Here is a 22,730-nt window from a genome sequence, read left to right as displayed (position 1 = left end):
CATAATAGAAAAATCATCTCTCTTCAGTATTTGACTTCTTTTGTCAAAAGGCCACATAATAACACACATGAAATACAAAAATATAATAGTAAATATAGGTTTAAAAATAAGATCTTTTAGCATTTATCACTCAGTTAATCTCATTCATCAAACACAAATTCAAAATCAGCTTACATCTCAAAGATTTACTTCAAGGCAATTACTTATTAAACACAATTAGGATTATAAGAAATCCAATTGAGGTATAAAAATCAGAATCATGAGAGATCCAGCTAAAATTCCCAGTTAAGGTATAAATTCACAGTGATGAATCGATCAATCTGTAATCTGTAAAGTTGCAGTGTCCTCAATCTTTAACATTATCTTTAACATTACTTTAACGTTTACTTCAGTACGCTTATTCAAGAGTAAGGCACTTAGTAGTACATACATTTTATTCAAATACATTTGTTCAAAATCTGAAAAGGAAAAGTTAGACAAATATTCAAAGACTTTTGTAAAACCTGGAAAGGAAGGTTTAAATATTTAAAACTTGAAACATCATTGTAGGTCTTTCTGTGCATGGATAATACATTAAAGAGTAGTGTTGTTAAACCTGATGGCTGGACAATTAAGGATATTAACATTATCTGTTATAATATTAGAAGTACCTTATTGTTCAATACCTTATAATCTGAAAATATCAATTAATTTATTTTGTGTAGTGTGAAAGTGTAATCTGATCTGACAAAATATATTTATCACCACTATTTAACACATGTCGGAAATATAAGAACTATCATTAATTGTACATCTGTAAACATCTGGTCATTCAATTTAAATTGTATCTTTGTACAAGAGCTGGAAAAACATGTCCTCCTGACTCATTCTCCTCCTCTCTTTATGACACAGAGTGTCTGGTGTGTAAAGGCATCCTGATACTGTAGATTAGCACTGAGGTGCTGATTGGCTCAAAACTCTTCTTCATCAGAGCGCCATATTTCACTCCCCCAATTGCTCTGCTTTAGTGGCTCATTCAGTGAGCACTTTATGATCTCCCAGTGAAACGGAGGCTCATCTGCCTGCATTCCTTCTGCTATCTGCTTGAGAGCAGAGCCTATTCCAAATGGCCCATCCAGATGCCCCGCCCCGTGATGGGAGATGTTAGGAAGAAATCTGCCCCTCCAAGAAACATGGAGCCTCTGAAGCCATCGATGAAGAAGCATCCCATCCCATCAGAAAGTTGAAGATTAGAATCCTCTCATCTTGAACGACCTTGTGCCTCCTTGCCCGTGGCTGGGGGTGCCCTCTGCAGCCGGAGAGTGTGATCCTCTCTCTCTGACCCTTGGCCTTCAGAGCTGTCCTAGTTATTGGGTTAACACTTCATAGAGATGTTTTCCTGAGTGCAGACAACTCAAGGTAATGGATTAGCACATTATCATTCAATTACAAAAATAGGATAGGCCCCTCAGAATTATTTGGGAGCCTTCCTGACACATGCACATGCATAAATGTAAGGTTTGTGTTAGTCATTTCACATGCAAGAATCATATACTCATCAGTCCAAAGCAGAGAACTGTTATTTTAAGTTAAATGTGAGCTAGTCCCTGTGGATATAACCCTTTCTCAATGATTCTAAATGTTAAATTAATTCACCATTTACCGTTTGATAAAAGATTAGTTTATCAGGAGTACATTTCCTCTTCCATAAAACATAGGTTTGAGAAATGAATGTTTCAATATGAAATCAATTACTCAATATAATTGACTCTCCCCTCCCTTTTCTTACATATGTCACATAATGTAATAACAACGTAGGAGTCTATTTAAACATGGTATTGTCTATAAGCTATTAATCGAGAAAACTCAGTATCAGTATGCAACTTGCAAATATGTCTTCTCTCTTTCCTATCCCTCTATTCTCTCACTTCTGTTAGATATGAAATAAAACATACGAGTCCATGTAAGCATGGTAGAGGTCATAATCCATCACTCGAGAAGACTCAGTATCACCTGTGCGCAGCTAACAAAAAACAATTGTGAGAAACATATATTATGCAGGAAATGCACACCGTTGTTGAAAACACAAAGCATAGCCGATTTGGGAGGAAAAGCTTCAACCCCTTTAACATCTGAGTTACCACTGAAGGCATAGCATGAATGATAGTGGGCGTCTGAGGGTGTCATTACTGAGAAATGTCAAACACATTCAAAACCTTACATTTGAAAACAGGTTTGCATTCCTCCACTTAAGGTGACGTTATCATTGGAAACAATAAAAACGAACTGTTTTGATGTAGAATCTATAAATTGAATCGTTAGAGCAGAACAGAATGGTTGTATTGTAGCCTGAGTTCCGTGCCGCCTCTAGTTTCACCAGGTGGAAACATGGTCCATATAATGTGAATATATGCAGAAGTAGACAGTAAGAGGCCCCTGACATTAGGCCTATACCAAAAATAGTAGGGGCTTTTCACTCTGCATAGCAGTAAGAATAGCCTTAAAAAAACAAACAACCCACTCCGTGGTAACGAGAGTCAGATTTCTGACCCATATGCCCTAAGTGAAGCCGTTAGTCTCATCTGACTGACCCAGGGGTAGGTGCTGGTGTGACAGTTCCAAGTGTTCAGAGCAGACGTCAAGCTTTCAGTTCATGGCTCGGTGGGGGGGGAAGCAGACCCATGTGAGACAGTATCAACGGCTTGTAAAGTTCAGTTTGAGGAATGTCATTCTCTCTGGGAGCAGGAAATGGTGTCCATTCTCGGACCAGACCATTAATGTCATGTAGAGCAGCCATAGCATCTCTGTGACTGCACTCAGCCGGACTGTAGCAGGGCAGAGCTGGGTGACTTTTAGTGAAGCCGTCCAAGGCCATAGACAAAATGGAACCACGTACCAACAAAAGGGACACAGGGTCATCAATGTCTCTCTTTACCATTGGCCTAATAATAAAACAAATTAGTGGGAAAAATGTGGAACACTAATCCATCATGTGAAATGTTGAGTTCATTTAAATCATTACTTATGGGTTGAAATCAAATTATCATTAACATAAGAACTAAAGTCAGTTAAAATAGGACTTGCACGGATCAGAATCTAATCAATACACCATTTTCCCAGCTCTGTAATGAAAAGGATATCAAGCAGGGATGCAAACTTGTCACCTTTCGAATCAAAAATAGGTCATTTGTGTGATTCATGTAGATCTGCAATAAAATATTATTGGGGTATGGGCAGGGTTGCCAACTTTGGGTACTTGGCTGTAGTGAGATTTCGATATCATGGGTTTAATTACACACATGCGCACGAAATGACTGCTATCGTGTCAGTAGTGGGACCTTAGCATATATTTAGGATATATATATAATATATATACAAATACACAATATTGGACACAGACTATAAAGGGCACACAGTTTCCTTCACTAATGAAAGTCAAACACATGTTTGTTTCCACTGTTTTATTGTGTGCCTGTCGCGATAAGCAATTCATTGACTTATCGGCTCCCGAGTATTTGTGTTGGGTAATCTATGGTAGGGCTAACCCATACAGTGGTGGGGCTCAAATCAGTATTTGAAATGTAATTACATACACGCTATATCACCCCCTTGACGGTGAAACGCCACGCTTGAGGTTTAGATTATTCCCCTGTCTCAATCCAAATTGAACTGTATGAAATAAAAAGGCACATTTGTCTTGTAGTAAATAAAAACGGCGACCTGGAGCCAATCCTGCAATTTCCCCACAGGTAAAAGAGTTGACATGCTGAAAACCCAACCCCTTTAGGGGGGTCTGGGGGCATTCTCCCCCAGGAGATTTTTTTTTTTTTAAATACTAACATAAAATACACATTCTCTCTTGAGATGAAAAATAAATACATCTATTACTACACGACATATTTAAATGAAGCTGAACCTGCTGCTCCTCACAGAGGGAAGAGGCTGTGTGAATTACTTTACATTGTGCATACGGGTGGATAGCCCCCATTGTTCTGGGTGTCAAAATGGAAGACAGCCCACACACCTATCAATCATCAAACCGTGGGATCTTATTTCATTATGTGATGATTTCTATCAACATGTAATCACGGATTCTGGTAAGGCAATGTCCAAATATAGATTTGAAATTACATTTACCAGTTCTGAAGATCTTTTGGTATCCTGTCGACAACGCCAATTTGTGAAGAAAACTTCTGTGTAGCAATGCAGAACCAATGTTCAGGAAAGGATGGAAGCTGGGATGTCTTTAGTCAAACACTGTTGTTTATTGAGAGAGAATACGGCCGGAGAGTTCACAAGGTATATTCACAACTTTCATTATGAGATCCCAAGCAAGCTCTGAAGACAAAGGGACAGGAACACATCTATACAGCAGAAAAGGAGGGAACTAAGAGCCCGCCTTTTCTCTAATTAGTACCAGACATTTGGAACAAAAGCACCTCTGTTTTGCAACTCCTCATGTGCCCCAAAACCCCTCACCCACAGGAAAGGCAAAAGACCTTTTGACCCGTGTCTTCCTGAGAAGTTACACAGGAACATGAAAGAAAGACTGAGAATCTCTAAATACACAGATCGGATTAAAATATTCTTTGACACTTAGTACTTTTTTCTCTCCAGGAAAGTACCTGCTCTCTAGCAGGGACTGAAAAGGGGGGGAAAGTTCTCATGAACTAAGTTCTCTTTTTGGTGTGAACGCAAAATCCCAGGAACTATCGGAACTAAAAGGGAAAAGTACGGGGAAAAGTACTCAAGTGTGAAAGCGCCTATCGTGTCTACACTCCATAAAAGGACAAGACCATTAACCTTAGAATAGCTCTAACATTATTAACGACTCATTTAGGTTAGGACATTTTACTGCTACCTGTCAATCATTGTTAGAAATGACTTGCTCCCTCAACATGATACCATTTTCCATTACACTCCACACTTCTGATCATATTACATATTGATCACAAATATAGAAGTTATATACATTTTATCATACAAGTTTCTACCTTCATCAGCATTACAATTTCAAAAGGATTCAATAGCCGCTTTCACACCAAGTACTTTGCCCTACTTAGTTCCCAGCACTTAGTTCCCCCATGGAACTAAAGAGCAGATCGCGTTCACACCGGAATAAGTCCCTGAGGGAAGATTACGCAAATGAAGCCACTGACGTCACTACTTCTTCTTCTGCTTTGGGTTTACTGGCAGGCCGCAAACAACTTCACGGCGTATACTGCTACCCGAAGTCCCCGGCCGGAAGTCCCCGGAGTTGGGGACTAGCTTCTACTGAAGCCTTCCGAGTAAATCGCCAGAACGCCGACACCTCCTCATCTCCACCGCTCCCATGTTTTTTTTTGTGTTGCCATAAGTTAGTCTCTCTCCGTTGGTGCGCTGGGCTAATGCTAATAATGCTAATGCCAGCAAATACAATGGCGGCTTCACAAAACTGTTCAGAGTTTTACGAGGCGTGGTTTGCAATTCGTCCAGCCAATCAGAAATTGGAACTTTTTTCTCCCCAGGAAAGTACCTCATGAACTAAGTTCTCTTTTTGGTGCGAACGCAAAATCCCAGGAACTATCGGAACTAAAATGGAAAAGTACTCCGGTGTGAAAGCGCCTAATGTAAAACATCACAGTGTATGATAGAAGAAAAAATACATATGCAGTCACTGGGATATATGGGCAAGCTAATCTAAATGTAATAAAACAAAATAATAAAATAAAACCAAACAAAAGGTATTTATGCAAATGTTTCATCATCAGAGTCAGATCTGGAGTCAGAGGATGAGGAGAAGGGTGTAGGGAGACTTCAAAATGTCAGCTTCAGTCTTCAGAGGTTGATAGGCATAGTGTTTGATACTGATTAGTCAATAGCTTTCCTAACAAGTCCTCTAACACAGGGAATAATGCAACATCCACACAGAGCCAAAAGGCCTATGACAGTGATTAGATAGGTGAGACTAGCTATAATCACCGCTTTTCATTTACCAAACATGCCATCAAACCAGCCTGTGAGTGAAGTGTCTACCTAGTGAAGACGGTCGAGAACCTCGGCAGAACGGTCCTCTCTTCTCGAGGACCGTTTTCTCGAGGTAGAGGCCGAAGGGAGACCCTCCGGGTGATCAGTCCCCGTCTTCCTTTGGTTCCTGACGGTCTTTCAAAGGATCCTGTTCGTTGAGACAAACTAACAAATAATAATAAAATGGTGAGGAAACCGTTCCATTATACTGAAATGAAGATTCTTGAAGTAAACAGTCTTTTAAGGAGTTTATTCTTGCAAGAAGGTAAATCGTTACAGATTGTCAAGCAGTCTGCAGCGGAGTACAAAAGTCAGGAGGTCTGCAGAGGGTCTTATATTCACATGTTCACACCAAGAATAGAAGAGGAGGTGCTAAGACGTAACAAAAAAGATAAACATAAACATACACATAAACATTAAACACACCTGCTAGCAAATGGAGAAACGTCATTTCTTCACTGCACGAAAGGACAAGACCATTAACCTTAGAATAGCTCGAAAGGTCCTTACACACCAAGCCAATTTTCGGCGTCGATAGATGTCAGGCCGTCGATGAGCGTCGTGTCGCCCTACTCAGATTGGTGTGTACTGCACAGTCGTGTCTTTTCCGCCGTGCCAACACCTTCCGCCGCCAATTCGACATGTTGAATCGGAAGGCCGTTGGCGAAAGAAATCACTCTGATTGGCTGTTTAGCTAGCGAATCCGTGCATGAGAAGCGAAACGAAAGTGAGGGACCCAAACAAACTATTAAGAAGGCAAATCTGAGATTTCATTTAACTCCAGCTCTCGACACAGGTTCGGGAAAGCCCCGTGAGCTTCTCGCTGTAGAGTGAAAATGGAACGCACACGCTATTTGTTGTTTGTTTAAATCACGCAGTCTGTTCTTCTTCTCTCGGTGTATCACGCGGTCGGTCTTCCGGTTGTTGCTTCTTTTGAATGACGAATACACACTACCGCCGCCTGCTGGTAAGGAGAGTTATTGCCACTCACGCATGAGCAGTTCGTACGTGCAACTTGGCCGTCGGCTGAAGTCTTTGCGGTGTGTTCCTGTGCGACACATGGCCAAAACGCAGGAGACGTGAGGCGAAGTTCCGTCGGGACGTGTTCTTTGGTGTCAGTTTGATGTGTAAGGAGTACACGTTTAGTAGTCTCATATAATCACTTGTTTCATGAAACTTCCGACATTCACCATCAGGGTCTTTAATGACATATTTTATATCGTAGAACCAAACTTGAAAATCTCTTAACATTGTGTTAACCACAGATCTAATTTCAGGCACAACTGCAGCATGTGTACGGCTCCTTATGGGTAGCCTACTGCAATTTCTGAAGTGCCGGAGTGGCGTTCTGGTGCTCTCCGTCAGAACTCCACCCCTGTCAGACGAGACATATACCACGTGATGACACGTTAGGCTCGTGTTGTGTTCAAGAACCCTGACCGTGGCCAGGAAAAACAGGCACTCGCTTGTTTAATTATTTTGCGCTCTAGATTTCTTTAATTTTTTTATTTTTTGCGTGTGTTTATAAATTACCTCGAGGGCCGTACCAAATTGTCTCGCCAAATGGACCGTATGCGGCCCGGAGGCTCTAAACAATGATATTACTGCCATTTTCTTTGTCCGTCAGAAAAGAAAGAACATTATGAGCTCCATGGTCAGTTTCAACAGACAGACCAATACATTGGTTTCACATTTTTTATATATCACTATATTGAAATATAGCAAATAAATAAATGTTGATTTATTGCTGTACAGCAGGGGTCGGAAAATAAGTTTGGCTTTGGGCCAATTTTTTTCTGAGCCACTAGATGGCGGGGAGCCTCGCTGCGGTGCCGTTCTGTGATTCTCCAGATTCTACAGATGGCCAGTCCGCCACTGCTCACAAGCTTATTAAGATCCTTTAGTGCGTTTTGAATCAATGCTGAGTACAGCCAAACTTGACGGTCTCTTCTCTGTCATTGTAGACCGAATGCTTCTCGTTTTGCGCCGTCCCGTTCAAATGACAATCACATTTCCATGCTCGCGCCAGGGCCGGGGAAGGGGTTACAAGGCTCGCGCATAGGGCTCGCGTCTTGTGCTGCTTTCACTTGCTCTCGGACATTAGGGACTTTCTCTCATAAATGTCCGATGAGCCACAATTTTTCTTCCAAAACAAAGCTGTCAACTGGGGTGGCAGCATATGCACCACCACCCCTCGCCCTCCATGATCAGGCGGCTTCTCCGATTTTGTTGTCAATGTTTTGACTGCACTTGGTTACTGTTCACATATAAGTAAACATTACGTTTGAATGATTTAGTGAGCTGGTGTTATTTTTTTCAAACCACATGTTTGGCATGTTGGCTATTTCAGCACCACGCGCTGTGCACCTATGTATTGATCCACTACCAGCGTCAGTGCACCCCGCTGCCAGATTGTGCCTGTGCTGTGTGTCATTCATTCCCAACATGGATAAAAGTACAATAAGCATTCTTCAGGTGTAGGTAGATTCTCTATTCGGACATTATAGCCAATATGTGCGACTGTCGGTCCGATATTGTAAAAAAAAAAAAGATCTCCAATATTTGATTTTTATTCTCAAAATAATTTTCCGGGCCAAATATTATCGCTGGCGGGCCGCCTATTGCCGAGTCATGCTGTACAGTAATTCAGCGTTGTTTCTCCTCAGGGTTCACTATGCTGGACTGAATGTGACTCGGCCAGAGGGAGAGATCGGCAAGTACAAGTCCATTCATCACCACCACAGAGGAGAGGTGCAGTTTCTCGGGAGGTAAGACAGATTTATGTCTCAGTCTCAAATTGACTTTAAATGAATTAATGGAAACTTAGTTTAAAGCAAATTAGCTTTGTATAGTTCAGCACTGTAAGCCTACCTAAAATTAGGCTTGTGATATTCCTTTTTTTCCTTTTTCTTATTGGCATGAAATCATTTAAAAGCTTGATATTTGTTTGTTTGTAGCCTTTATTTAACCAGGTAAAATCCCATCGAGATCAACGATCTCTTTTTCAAGGGAGACCTGCAGCACGTTGGTTACACATAAAAACAACAGAAAACAAAAAGGACATCATACAACATGATTACAGGGGTGCAAATTACAACCTATTCACAATGACAGGTATCAAATAACATTTAATCTATCCAAGCTTTAAAATGATGCAAGGGAACCAAAATGCTCAGTTTAAAAAGAAATTGCAGAGTGTTCCAAGCTAGAGGAGCAGCGCACATAAAAGCTTTAGTACCTAAAACAGTCCTAGCACTTGGCACATGTAATAAAAACACATCCTGGGACCTCAGGCAATAGCTACGTGCCACTCTCTGTGAGATCAGAGAGCAGATATAAGTTGGTAGTTTACCCAACATGGCTTTATAGATGAACATGTACCAATGACTGAGCCTCCGTACAGTTAGTGAAGGCAGACCTGCCCTGGCATACAGGGTATCAGTCATTAGTAAGCGTCCCTGTTGCTCGGTCTGACATGTTCCTTCATCAACATGAACACACACACACACACACACACACACACACACACACACACACACACACACACACACACACACACACACACACACACACACACACACACACACACACACACACACACACACACACACACACACACACACACACACACTACTTTATTTGTGGGATTGAAGGTCAGTCCTGCAGCCACAAATAGTGCACCTAATGCAGGGGTAGACATTAAGGGAGGGCCAGTGTAATTGTGTTATCACTGGCCCCACCATTGTAACCACTGGCTCAAGAGCATTCATCCAAAACACGACTAATAATGAAGGAAATTAACACATTTGTTGCCATAGTAATTTATGAACTACATTACTACTTGTACTGCAACATTTGAATCATCAGTTCTTCCTCATTTTCCTCAATTGTTCATATTTGGTTTATTAAAATAATTATATTAGGAAAAAAATGTCTGCTACTATTATTATTATTATTATTATTATTATGAGTATATTATTATTTGTATAATGCACTTTCTGCCTTCCTCATTAGGAGTTAGAAATGTAATGGCTATGTAATAGATTAGATTAGAACCTTCATTATCCTAAACTGCTGGGACACTTCCCTAAAGCCAATACCTCTATATGTTCTACTCTTCACTTGTCAGCATAGGTCGGCATTGATGTACGGAGCCGACAAAAGATCTTGTTTATATTGGCATCATATCAAAGCCAACTCCATCGATCAAGCCAGTGTGGCTGAAACGTTCTCTCCCTCTTCTTCTCATGCTCCCTGTCACTCTCCTTTAACTCTTCTGGTGACATTCTTTTATTTGAAGATTGTTTTTTACCCGGCGCTTCGCCGGTTACCGCTGGTATTAAAAACATTTTGGAGAATAGTTAGGTGGCGAGAAAGTCTGTAGTGAGCTCGCTCTGCAGCAAACAGCTGTTTGCTTTTCACCCAACAACCACAGCCGCCTCACGAAACGCTATGTTGTAGCATTAATAAACGTCAAAATAGCAATACCACAGGACCTTTTTTTTTTTTTTTAAAGCAATATTTTTAGTGGCCCGAGCGGGCAAGTGGAAAGTACATTATGCTGGCCCGGGGTGTCTAAATAGTGCTTCCGGGCCAGCGGGCCATTTATAATGTCGAGCCCTGAAATGTGTATTCATCCACAGAATAAACTAGTTCCCAACCAGTGCACTGTTCTGTCCATTTTGAGTTGACTAAAAATTGCAATAACAGCTTTTTTTAAGAAAATAACTTTTTAGTAATGGAGACATACATATTGAAAGAAAAAGCCACATCATGGAAAAACATGGAATTTGATTTATTAATTTCCTGAAAATCTAAGAAAAAGAGAGAACAGAATATTTTCCCATTCTGTTAGAATATACAATACAATTGAGATATTCCAAATGTTTACCTCTGTATGAAAGCTGCAGCTACTTGGCCAACTGTAGCTAATGGTAGGAAACACCAAAGGGTACATAGTGTCAGTCCGAAGGCTACATGGCATGGTTTAGTTGTTCATGTACACCTTGTGTGTTGCACCTATAGTCTGCAGCAGGAGATGCATGACAGGATGCATATTGAGATCTGTCTGTCTGTCTGTCTGTAGGTATAAACTGCTTAGGTATTCCAAAGAGCGGCAACACCTCGACGGCCTCAACAACCTCCACTACAGCCCCCACTTCTCCCTCAGCAGCCTCTACAAGAACATCACAGTGGACCTGGATCCCGAGCTCGCCCCCATCTCAGACTACTGATCTGCCCCAACCAACCCCCAGTTCCCCCCCACCACACCCCAGCTCCCCTCCAGCCTGGCCTCCTGCTCAGCAGCGAAGGAGAGGCGGGGGCTCGGACCCGGGAGGGTTGAAGAGGCGCACCATGTAATGCTGCCAAGAAAACTTAGTGAGGGGAAAAAAATGAAAATCCAAATCGACAAAAAAAGAGCAGAAAACGAAGAGGCAGTGGCAAGTCTCTCAAAGTGAACTGTTGATTGTTTGTGCCAGTGTGTAAGTGTGTGTGTGCCTGTGTCCGTGTGTGTGATGGGTGAGTCGCTGCATGTCTTCTCTGTGTCCGTGCCGGCTTCTCTCCTGGAGTGGACATGAGTTGGTACGTTGGAGGGAGCAGCAGCATCTCAGCTCGGTGTTGAGTGCACAGCCTTACTGTGGCAGACCCACAGCTCCCTCTGCTCCGCACTGCTTCACTTCTCATGATCCCCGTCACCTTACAAGCCAACAGACAAGTTACGTCTCACTTTCTACTATCTTTACTTTTTCTACATATCGTTTTGTTTCGGCCTCAGTTTTCCTTTTTTAAAGGAGGGATCTGATCGAGGTCGACATTAATGTTTGTGATGTACATTTTTTTATTTTGATACGTGGTATTTATTTTCTCTAATTCAGGATGCTCGAAGAAGCACTCCTGCCTGTCTCACTCTTCGCTGTTTGTTTTGCTGCACTGCTGCTGAATCCGCATGAACGTGTATGTAAATATCGGCCTCTAGAAGCTCGAACACAGAACACAAATATGTAAATATGGGCTTTTAAATGCTCGGCATATAACAGTGATATTCCAGTGGGTTTGAATTTTATTTTGGCAGCTACCTTTGTTCTAAGGATGGAATAGGAGTGAGTGGTTTCTTCCAAACAGGAAGATCTTCTAACAATATAGGATGTTTGGCTTAAAAAAAAAAGTATCCAAATGTTAAGATTTGACCTTATACCTTTTGCATGCCTTAATTTATTTTGTTTACCAGATTTTGTTCTTTTCAAACATAAATGATTTCATCAGTTAGAGATGTGTATATTCTTAATTCTGCCTTTGTTGAGCTTTTTTTCCTTTGAGGTGCACCGTGTGAATAAAGACTGGAGGCCGGGTCCATCAAACAGCACGAGTGTGTCCTGACACACAACGTGCTTTACGGTACTTCCTGGTTTCATGTGAGAGTGTATATTTTTTGTCTCGGATTTGTTCTTATTTTTTAGACTTTTTGTTATGATTTGTACTTTAGTGATTTAGTGCTGGACCATGTGATAAAGCTTGTCACTGTACTGTACCATGCTGGAGCCTGGGTGGGCGGGAGGCTGGTGTCAGGCAGAGGGGCCAGAATGAGAGAACCTCCTGCTGTTCTTGAATGGCACACGCTGTGAAAAGTTTAACTTCTTAAAGCTTTGAGCACTATGGAGACGCAGAGAAAAGGAGTCCAGATGTTCGCTGTTAGATTCTTCTCCACATCTTAAGGTTTTGACTATGAGTAGTTGTTTGTTTGATTTGTCCTGAGGTGTGTAAACACAACTCTGGCCATTTCCTGTCCCATGGGACTGTTTGATGTTCTTTATGATGCCTCGCTTATTGTGCCATCGGGTGTTTGTAACGCCTTCAGTCCTGCATTTAACTGTGGGACTGCTTTAGAGCTTTCGTGACCAAAGATAGCTGCAGCGACCCCGCCACGTCTACAAAGCAAACCATTAGTATTAAAAACACATTATGAACATTAGCTGTGTGCTTTATGTATCTGTTGGGACATTTTAAATATGGCTGCTGATGAAGATCATGTGAAGCTCCAGAAGCAACTTAATTGTTTTTGTCCCGAGATAGATTTGTTAAAGACAACATACATTTCTGATTGGCAGAAAGTTAATCACAACTTCACATGCATCCTACCCATCTCCCAGAAGCCCTTGCAGCAGCGATGGTCACAGCAGCTTTACATTTTGCAGATGCAGTTGAACCTCAGTAAACAATTAGTGGCCATAGTATTGATTGCAGGTGGACAGGACTACAGAAGAGCGCTCAGTCAGCGTCGGTCTAAAGTGGTGCTAAAGGAGTGCTTTTCCTTTCGTATCTTAGTACCACACTCTTGCATGAGGGAAGGTATAGTCCCTCTTAATGGTCACTAGCCATTCTATAACTATGGCAGGAAGATCATGGAGAACACATCATATTCATGGCTCTTGGTTTCTTTAACACCAGAAGAGTTTATCCTGGCTCTGAAAAGTGTCCGCAGCCCTTTTTATCACATGACTGTCTACAATCTAAAAGTATGTATACCGTGCAGATGCTCTGTTCACCACAAGACAGCCGTACTCCATTTTGCAGTATTTCTTTGTGCCTTTTTTATTTTCCTTTTCACTTTACATTCTGAGATTACACATGTGTTGTCCCTTTTTATTTGAATCATATCAAGTCAAGAGTGTGAAATCTGTTGAGTCATAGGATGTGATGTGTAATAATCCACTGTGACTGCCAGTGGGACGTGTTCAACTAAAGCTTTGGGCCACATGCCCCGAGCTGCAGGGTTCATCTCACTTCATAGGAAATGCATACAAAGCTGACTTCCTGTTCTCCAGCAGAATGAACATGAGCGTGTCCTTTATCATCAAGGCACAACACGCTGAGGCCAATCCACCCACTGCACCTGAAACCTTTTCTAGCCTTCAATCTGCATGGCCTTGCCTACAAATACGTATGTGGACAAAATGATGTAGTTCCCAACTAGTTTCCATGCGCATGCTGACAGCTGGTACACAGTGGCTTCGCTTTACTGAATAGCATGATGTTGTCACATGTCAACGGTGCCGACTCCTCTGCTCAATAATCTGGTTTGCCATTACTTTCAGCAGTATGACATTGTATCAAAATGTGTTTTTCTTTGACTCACACGTCAGTATCGGCTGATAGATGGAGAACAATGTGAATCTAGAAAGGCATAATCTTAAAGTCATTAGGACACAGGGCTGCTGTTGCACTCCTTGTCCACCAGATAGCGCTGCAAAATATCCTACTTGCACATATCCAGGTCGCAATTATTCAAGGGAACTCTATAAAATATGTATCAAAAAGTGTCCACATTTCAGTTGCCTCCATCTGCAAATGGAGATCACTCATATCATATGATCATCTGATGTTGGCGTTCTGTTTGAGGCGGCAAACCAGGAACAAGCAAATGTGTTGTTGAAATATCAACATATGTTTAAAGGAATTGGCCAAACATTGGATCTTTGGAATTCATCAAATAACCTTATGCAGTATTTCTTTGCCAACTGTATATCACCAAATGTTCAAAATAAAAATGTATTCCTAACATTTGGAATTCTTAATAACAGGAGATTCATATACACATTTTAAAGGAAATGTTGAATTTCTCTATATCATTTAGAAAGTGTTGACAGGTGTTCAACTGTAACATGTCAAACTCTTTACATATGTGGTCACCTAATTGTAAGGGATCCATAATGTTGGTGTAAAATGAATATTGGTCGATGAGTTATTGTATAGATATCAGTATTTCCTTCTAATTCCAGTATTAGCCTTGCTCTGAGTAACTAAGAAGACCATAAGGTGAGGCTGAAAGCCCTGGAACATTTCAAGTTGACCTTGTGCTGAGAAATGTTTTGTCAAACTGCTGCTTTGTCTTTATTGAACCCTCAAACTTAACTATATGGTTGGAAAAACAACTGAAACTGTAGTAATTGCCCCAACCCCCTCCCGAATACTTTGGGAGCCTGTTAACATGATAATGTAGCACCCCCCCCCCCCCAAACCGCTGAACTTCTTAACATGTTGAAGTTCGCCCCATTGTCAGATTTCTGCAGTCTTTGGTAACAGACAGTATACAAATAGTTTGAGTCTAGTGTTGAATTGTTACTTTGTAAAGTTTCTTTCTTTGTCAAAAAAATACATATTAAACACTTCATTGCCATATTCTGGAAAACAGACCTGATATGTGTCTTTCTTTTCACGTGATAGTCCCAGGCTTCCACGATGTTACATGTGTTCAAAGCAGGGGTGTAATGTAAAAATGACATTTACTTGCAGTGGTGTGAAGTAGATTTACTCAAGTACTGTACTTAAGGGACAGGAGTGGACACAGTTTTTTTTGTTCATATTGTTGATATACTGAACTGTCGTTTTTCTGTTATTTTCGATGTCGGCTACTATCCTATGTGTTTTTTTTTTGCATATTTTTGACATAATACTATGACGGTCTTTTTTTTTAATCGACATAATACGACTTACTTTTGGATTTTTTCAACAAACTATACAACATATGTGGTTTTTCAGAAATGTTCGACATACTAAACTATATATTTTTATTGCATTACTTCGACACTAATGGTTTTTTTGTGCGTCGATGTCCTCCATCGAACACTATGGAAGTACAGTGGAGGAAATAAGTATTTGATCCCTTGCAGATTTTGTATGTTTGCCCACTTACAAATAAATCATCAGTCCAGAAATTGACATTATATAAAAGATACAAATTGATTTGCATTTAACTGTGGGAAATAAGTATTTGATGTACAACATGGATGTATAATAAGAACGAGGGACTACTGTAAACTCATCTAGACTCTGCACCGTGCTCTGATGCTGTTGTTTTATGCGTTATGAACGTGGACAACAGAGAAACATATTCTTCGTGACCAAAGTTGGAATTTAAATACAAATGATCCCAATACGTATGATTGTATAATCCGTGTATCTACCGTCCAATTGTTTTTCTTTATTAAACACGTAAACGGAAGAGCGTTTGAGAGGCCTTTTTGCTTTTTACCTTACTAAATGGTCTAATGTGCGGCTTTCACACCAGCGCTTTTCAGTTTCTAGCTCCGAGCGGGAGCTTTTCTGGTTCAGCTCCGGTTTCCCTTTTCAGCTCCCGCTCTGTTCACACCGCTCACTGGCGCCCCAGAGCTGCCCCTGCTGCCTCATGACGTCACCGTTTACATCGCTGATTTGCCCCCCAACGGCAGCCATTACGGCGCTCACAACAACAACAACAACAACAGCGTCGGGTCGATGATCGTGTTGCTTTTAATCACACGAAGCCAGAATAAATTGAATAACGACTTCTCCAACCTTATACTTTGCTCCAGAGTGCTGTGGTTCATTGTTTATTAATGTGTTTCTGCAGCATTTACCGACCGCTGCAGTGCTGCTCTTCCACGGGAGTTTATTCTCCCGTTAGCTCCCGGTTAGCTCACACTGCAGCGGCCGCTCTAAAGTATTCACTGTCCGACTCACACAAGCAGCTGATGCATATCCCCAGTTCCCCTTAGCCTAAGTGAATGTGTGTCAGTCTGAATTGACGCCGTTTGGTATCACAACGCTGTTATGAAAGTTTCTCTGGTATAAAACGGGTGATGTTAGCATAGCAACCGAAGCTAAACTGACTACTTGCATCCGATAGCTGCAATAATACAAAACAACACGTCTGCCTCTCTCCACAATGATCGATAACAGTGAACGGATGGTCAAAGTAAGGTACAAATAAACAGAATCACACGAAGCCTGGTTAGTGTTGCCTGACTTTATAAAGTGTGTTTATAGGCACTACTGCTTGTAGGCAGGCATAACAGTGCTCCCCCATGTTCAGGGGAGGTGGGTTTAGTTTCCTGCACGCCTCGACGTAAGCGACATCGCCTCTTAGCTCCAAAGCTCTTGCCTCTGGACCGACAATTTTTTGGAGCTGGAAATGAAGCGGATTCCGGAGCTAAGAGCCGGCGCCGCTGCGGTGTGAACAGGAAAACCCGGCGCTTTTCAGGCTCTAGCTCCGAGCCGGAGCTGAAAAGGCGCTGGTGTGAAAATGGTCATTGGAGCGAGGGGCGGGGCGAAACTCACGGAAGTGATTTCAAAACAAAGCGGTGATAATATTATAAACAAAGGGAAACAAGGTGAATTTAGCGATCACAACGAAAACGGCCAAGACACATATTGAGCCCAGAAAATGGATGTTATTAAGGGCTGTAAATATAATAAGCCTCTGTCTAAAATGGACAACGTTGTTAGGAGATTTAAACTATAGGCTACAGCGATTCTGCACTGCGGTCAACTCAGCCGTCTCTCGAGTTTTTTCAAATCAGCTGCTCTTCATTCCTGCTATATTTGACGAGTGATTCAAATATGTTTTACCACAAGTTCTTAAGGAAACTGACACTGTTGGACTCGGTTCTAGTTTGACTTCTACCAGAAATAAAGTAGCCTACTTTTACTGTGTAGCCGACTTTGTGAGTAATCCTCTGTCAAAGTCCCCTCCTTAGTAGCCGACATAATGCATCAATCAATCAATCAATCAATGTTTATTTATATAGCCCAATATCACAAATGTTACATTTGTCTCAGTGGTCTTCACAGTGTGTACAGAATATCAGTATGACAATACGACACCCTCTGTCCTTAGACCCTCACATCGTACAAGGAAAAACTTCCAAAGAAAACCCAGTTTAAAGGGAAAAATGGGAGAAACCTCAGGGAGAGCAACAGAGGAGGGATCCCTCTCCCAGGACGGACAGACGTGCAATAGATGCCGTGTGTAAATTGAAAAGATAATACATTTGCAACATAGGTAGTCCAAATGTTTGGAAATGCATGTGTGTATAATAGGAAGATGAATCCATGAGGATATCCATCCAGGACCTATGATCCAGGACCACAGCCACGACTCAAGATCCAGCGCTCGCGATCCAGGACACAGGACCGCAGGATCATCCATGACTCCGGATCCCAGCGTATATAGACACCAAAAAGAAAGACATTTGGGGAAGCTGGGTTAATCGGAACATGAGTGTACACGGGTATAGACAGAGAGAAGGAAGAAGTAAGATGTCCCCCGACAAACTAAGCCTATATCAGCAAAACTAGGGGCTGAATCTAATCAGCCCTAACTATAAGCTTTATCAAAAAGGAAGGTCTTAAGCGCACTCTTAAAAACGGATAGGGTGTCTGCCGCCCGAACACAAACTGGAAGCTGATTCCACAAATGTGGAGCTTGATAAGAAAAGGCTCTGGCTCCCATTGTACTTTTAAAGATTCTAGGAACAACCAACAACCCTGCATTCTTGGAACGCAATGCCCTAGTAGGACAGTAGGGTATAATGAGTTCTTTAAGGTAAGATGGCGCCTGCCCATTAAGGGCTTTGTAGGCGAGAAGAAGAATTTTAAATTCTATCCTGTGTTCTATAGGGAGCCAGTGTAAGGCAGCCAGAACAGGAGTAATGTGGTCCCTTTTCCTAACTCTGGTTAGTACACGAGCCGCAGCATTTTGAATCAGCTGAAGCGACTTGATTGACTTCTTGGTACTCCCTGATAATAAAGAGTTACAATAATCCAGCCTAGAAGTAACAAATGCATGGACTAGTTTCTCTGCATCGTTTTGAGGCAAGATATGCCTGATTTTTGCAATGTTACGTAGATGGAAGTAGGCGGTCCTTGAAATTGATTTTATGTGGGCGTTAAAGGATAAATCCTGATCAAATATAACACCAAGATTCCTTACAGTCTCACTGGAGGCCAAATTAATGCCATCCATAGTTAGTATGTCTTTAGATAATTTGTTTCGTAGATTCTTCGGGCCAAGTACAATAACTTCAGTTTTGGTCGTGTTTAACATCAAAAAGTTTAAGGTCATCCACGTTTTTAAGTCCTTAAGGCAGTCTTGAATTTTATTTAGATGATTAATTTCATCAGGCTTGATTGATAAATATAGTTGAGTATCATCCGCATAACAATGAAAGTTTACAGAATGATTCCTTATAATATTGCCTAACGGAAGCATATATAATGTGAAAAAAATAGGTCCGAGCACTGAGCCCTGTGGCACTCCATGGTTAACTTTGGTTTGCGTGGAAGATTCATCGTTAACACGTACAAACTGAGAGCGTTCAGATAGATAGGACCTAAACCAGCCTAAAGCAGTTCCCTGTATGCCAACTAAGTGCTCTAGTCTTTGCAATAGGATATCATGGTCGATAGTATCAAATGCAGCACTAAGATCGAGCAAAACAAGAATAGAGACAAGTCCCTTGTCTGAGGCTATTAGAATATCATTTGTGACTTTAACCAGAGCTGTCTCTGTGCTATGATGTGTTCTAAAGCCAGACTGAAAATCTTCAAATAAATCATTGTTTTTTAAGTAATCACACAACTGTTTTGCGGCCGCTTTCTCAAGAATTTTTGAGAGGAACGGAAGATTAGAAATAGGTCTATAGTTGGCTAAAACCTCTGGATCGAGGTTGTGCTTTTTAAGAAGTGGTTTTATCACTGCTACTTTGAATGATTGTGGAACATAGCCTGATAATAAAGACATATTCATAATATTTAATAAAGAAGTGCTAATTAATGGAAAAACTTCCTTCAACAGCTTAGTTGGAATTGGGTCTAACATGCACGTTGATGGTTTAGAAGAGAGAATCATTGAATGTAATTGTTCAAGGTTAATGGCTGAAAAGCATTCTAGTTTACTATCTAGTGAAATATTAGAACTTACGATTCCGGGAGCTGTTGATAACACTATACTGGTCCAAGGCAAGAGGTCATTAATTTTGTTTCTAAGAGTAACAATTTTATCGTTAAAAAAGCACATAAAATCATTACTACTGAGTGCTAAGGGAATAGAAGGCTCAATCGAGCTGTGGCTCTCTGTCAGCCTGGCTACAGTGCTGAAAAGAAATCTTGCATTATTCTTATTCTCATCTATTAATGAAGAGTAGTAGGCTGCTCTCGCTTTACGCAGTGCTTTCTTATATTCATTGAGAGTAATATGTCAAATTAAACGAGATTCTTCAAGTTTAGTGGAACGCCATATCCTTTCATATGCTTTTATTTAATGCATGTTTTTCTGCTATCTTTGATGAATGATAAGAATATAATGTTACCATTAGTTCTTAATGAAATTGATACTGTTTGACTTTGTTTTAGTTAGCCTACTACTTACAATACATTGAAGTACTTTTACTATGTATTTTTTGAGAAATACTCTGTCAAAGTCCCCTGCTGAGAACAAAATCAAGCCACTAAGTTTGATGAGGGAATTATTTTTTGTTGCAATTAGTTCTTCGTGAGGTTGATCCTGTTGGACTCAGTACTAGTGAAACTACCCCCACAAGTACTATGAAGTACTTACTGTGTACTGTTCCAGTACTCCTCTGTCATTGTCCCCTCCTGAGTACAATAATGCATGTTTCTCTGCTATTTTGAATAAGCGTTAAAAAAAACTTTCTTCCTGAGACTGATATTGTTGGACAGAGTATTTTAAGAGGATGGTAGACATGATATCAGCAATACTTCCAGTCAGTACTCCGGCAGCAGCATTTTACACCTTGGAAAGTCTTTAGAGTCTGGCCTGGATAGCTGGTCTGTCCTTCAGCACACTGACACACCCTGTCACTCTTGTTGGCCTCTTATGATGCTGCTGTCTTTTAATATATGATTATTTCTCTGCTCCTAGTTCATTCCTCGCCGATTCTTCCTTCAGTCCCAGTCATTGCATGTCAATCAATAGACCTTAGAAAAATTAATTAATTAACCTTAATAATGTTGTGTGCACACATTTCAAATTTAAATATAAAATGAAAAATAAGTTTACTTTTGAAATGATTTCTCACAAAAACCTTTCTAAATTATAGTAAATTATTAAAAAAGGGTTTAGTCAATATACGTTTTTCTACCTAAAATAGTTGAAATTGAACGTAAAACTATATCAAACACCACATGCATGGCAATTAACCCATTTTTGCCCGCTATTTAAATTGACTTTGGTTAGTTAATAAAAATATTGATAATCATATATAATTGATGCAGTCTTTCTGAACACTTTTTTAAAAAAATACTGCAAATGAAGAATATTTAAAATTTTAACTTACGTTGAAAAGATTTGTGAAAGGATAAATTCTTCATGGGCTTCAATGGCTCTAGTAAAGGGTGTTTTATGGTTGCTTGTATTATCCTCAGATAGTGGTTTGTTTAAATAACTACTGACATTTTAATAAATATTGCAAAAAAGGGCTCCAAAAAAGGCATATATAACCAGTTAACCAGTGTGTAATTCTTCAAGCACCACAAGATTCAGAGTTTATAAAGTACAATTCTGGGCCATTGATTGTGTCTTTTCTCCAAACACATACAGTTAAAATGCCTGTTTTGAAGCCTTAAAATGGTGCAGGAAAAGGACTTTACATTGTATTATACTTAAAGACAGGACTATTCCGTTAAGAGAAGAGAAAAAGGAAAGCAAATTGTTATAATGGGTGATGTAACATTAATGACAGACATAATAAGAGGTCCTTGGCACACATTGTGTGATCATGGGGCATCACCCTTACAGCATCAGGACAATATCATATGGAGTCAGACACTGGAAGTGTGCTGGAGGCTGATGCGTTGACTGGGACTGATGGAAGGATGAGGCTGATGAGACTGAATAATCTGTGACGAATTAGCGGCTGAGAAATAATCATATATTAAAAGACAGCAGCATCATCAAGAGGCCAACAAGAGTGACAGAGTGGGTCAGTGTGCAGTCTACCATCCTCTTAAAATACTCTGTCCAACAATATCAGTCTCATGAAGAAAGGTTTTTTAACGCTTATTCAAATTGCAGAGAAACATGCATTCTTGTACTCAGGAGGGGACATTGACAGAGGATTGTTGGAAAAGTACACAGTAAGTACTTCATAGTACTTGTGGGGGTAGTTTCAATAGTACTGAGTCCAACAGGATCAATCTCACGAAGAACTAATGGCAATAAAAAAGAATTCCCTCATCAAACTTAGCAGAAGTGGCTTGATTTTGTTCTCAGCAGGGGACTTTGACAGAGTATTTCTCAAAAAATACACAGTAAAAGTACTTCAACGTATTGTAAGTAGTAGGCTAACTAATAAAAAGTCAAACAGTATCAATTTCATTAAGAACTAATGGTAAAATTATATTTGTTATCATTCATCAAAGACATACAAACATGCATTATGTACTAAGGAGGGGACTCTGACAGAGGTTTACTCACAAAGTACACAGCAAAAGTACTTCATTTTATTTCTGGTAGAAGTCAAACTAGAACCGAGTCCAAGAGTGTCAGTTTCCTTAAGAACTTGTGGTAAAACATATTTGTATCACTCGTCAAATATAGCAGGAATGAAGAGCAGCTGATTTGAAAAAACAAACTCGAGAGACGGCTGAGTTGACCGCAGTGCAGAATCGCTGTATAGTTTAAATCTCCTAACAATGTTGTCCATTTTAGACATAGGCTTATTATATTTACAGCCCTTAATAACATCCATTTTCTGGGCTCAATATGTGTCTTGGCCGTTTTCGTTGTGATCGCTAAATTCCCCTTGTTTATAATAATCACAGGTCCTTCAGCAGGATACTGTAGTGATTCAAAGTGTGATTTTAACAAACGAATGCTTTTGTTTTGAAATCACTTCCGTGAGTTTCGCCCCGCCCCTCGCTCCAATGACCATTAGACCCATATATATATATATATATATATATATATA

At 40.5% G+C, this 22,730-nt stretch overlaps 1 protein-coding gene across 1 annotated transcript in view; it reads left to right on the top strand.

The window, feature by feature from the left end:
* The window catches only part of LOC117445617 (beta-1,4-galactosyltransferase 6-like), a 37,207-nt gene extending 22,031 nt beyond the window's left edge, over window positions 1-15,176 (top strand). Inside the window, exon 9 of the mRNA XM_034081384.2 lies at window positions 11,072-15,176. Coding sequence (XP_033937275.1) covers window positions 11,072-11,219 — 148 coding nt within the window. The 3' untranslated portion in view covers window positions 11,220-15,176. The remainder of the gene's footprint in view (window positions 1-11,071) is intronic.
* The last annotated feature ends 7,554 nt before the right edge of the window (window positions 15,177-22,730 follow it).

This window comes from Pseudochaenichthys georgianus, chromosome 4 (assembly GCF_902827115.2).
Source record: "Pseudochaenichthys georgianus chromosome 4, fPseGeo1.2, whole genome shotgun sequence".
NCBI classification, from domain to species: domain Eukaryota; kingdom Metazoa; phylum Chordata; class Actinopteri; order Perciformes; family Channichthyidae; genus Pseudochaenichthys; species Pseudochaenichthys georgianus.
This window is presented reverse-complemented; position numbering and strand designations above follow the sequence as displayed.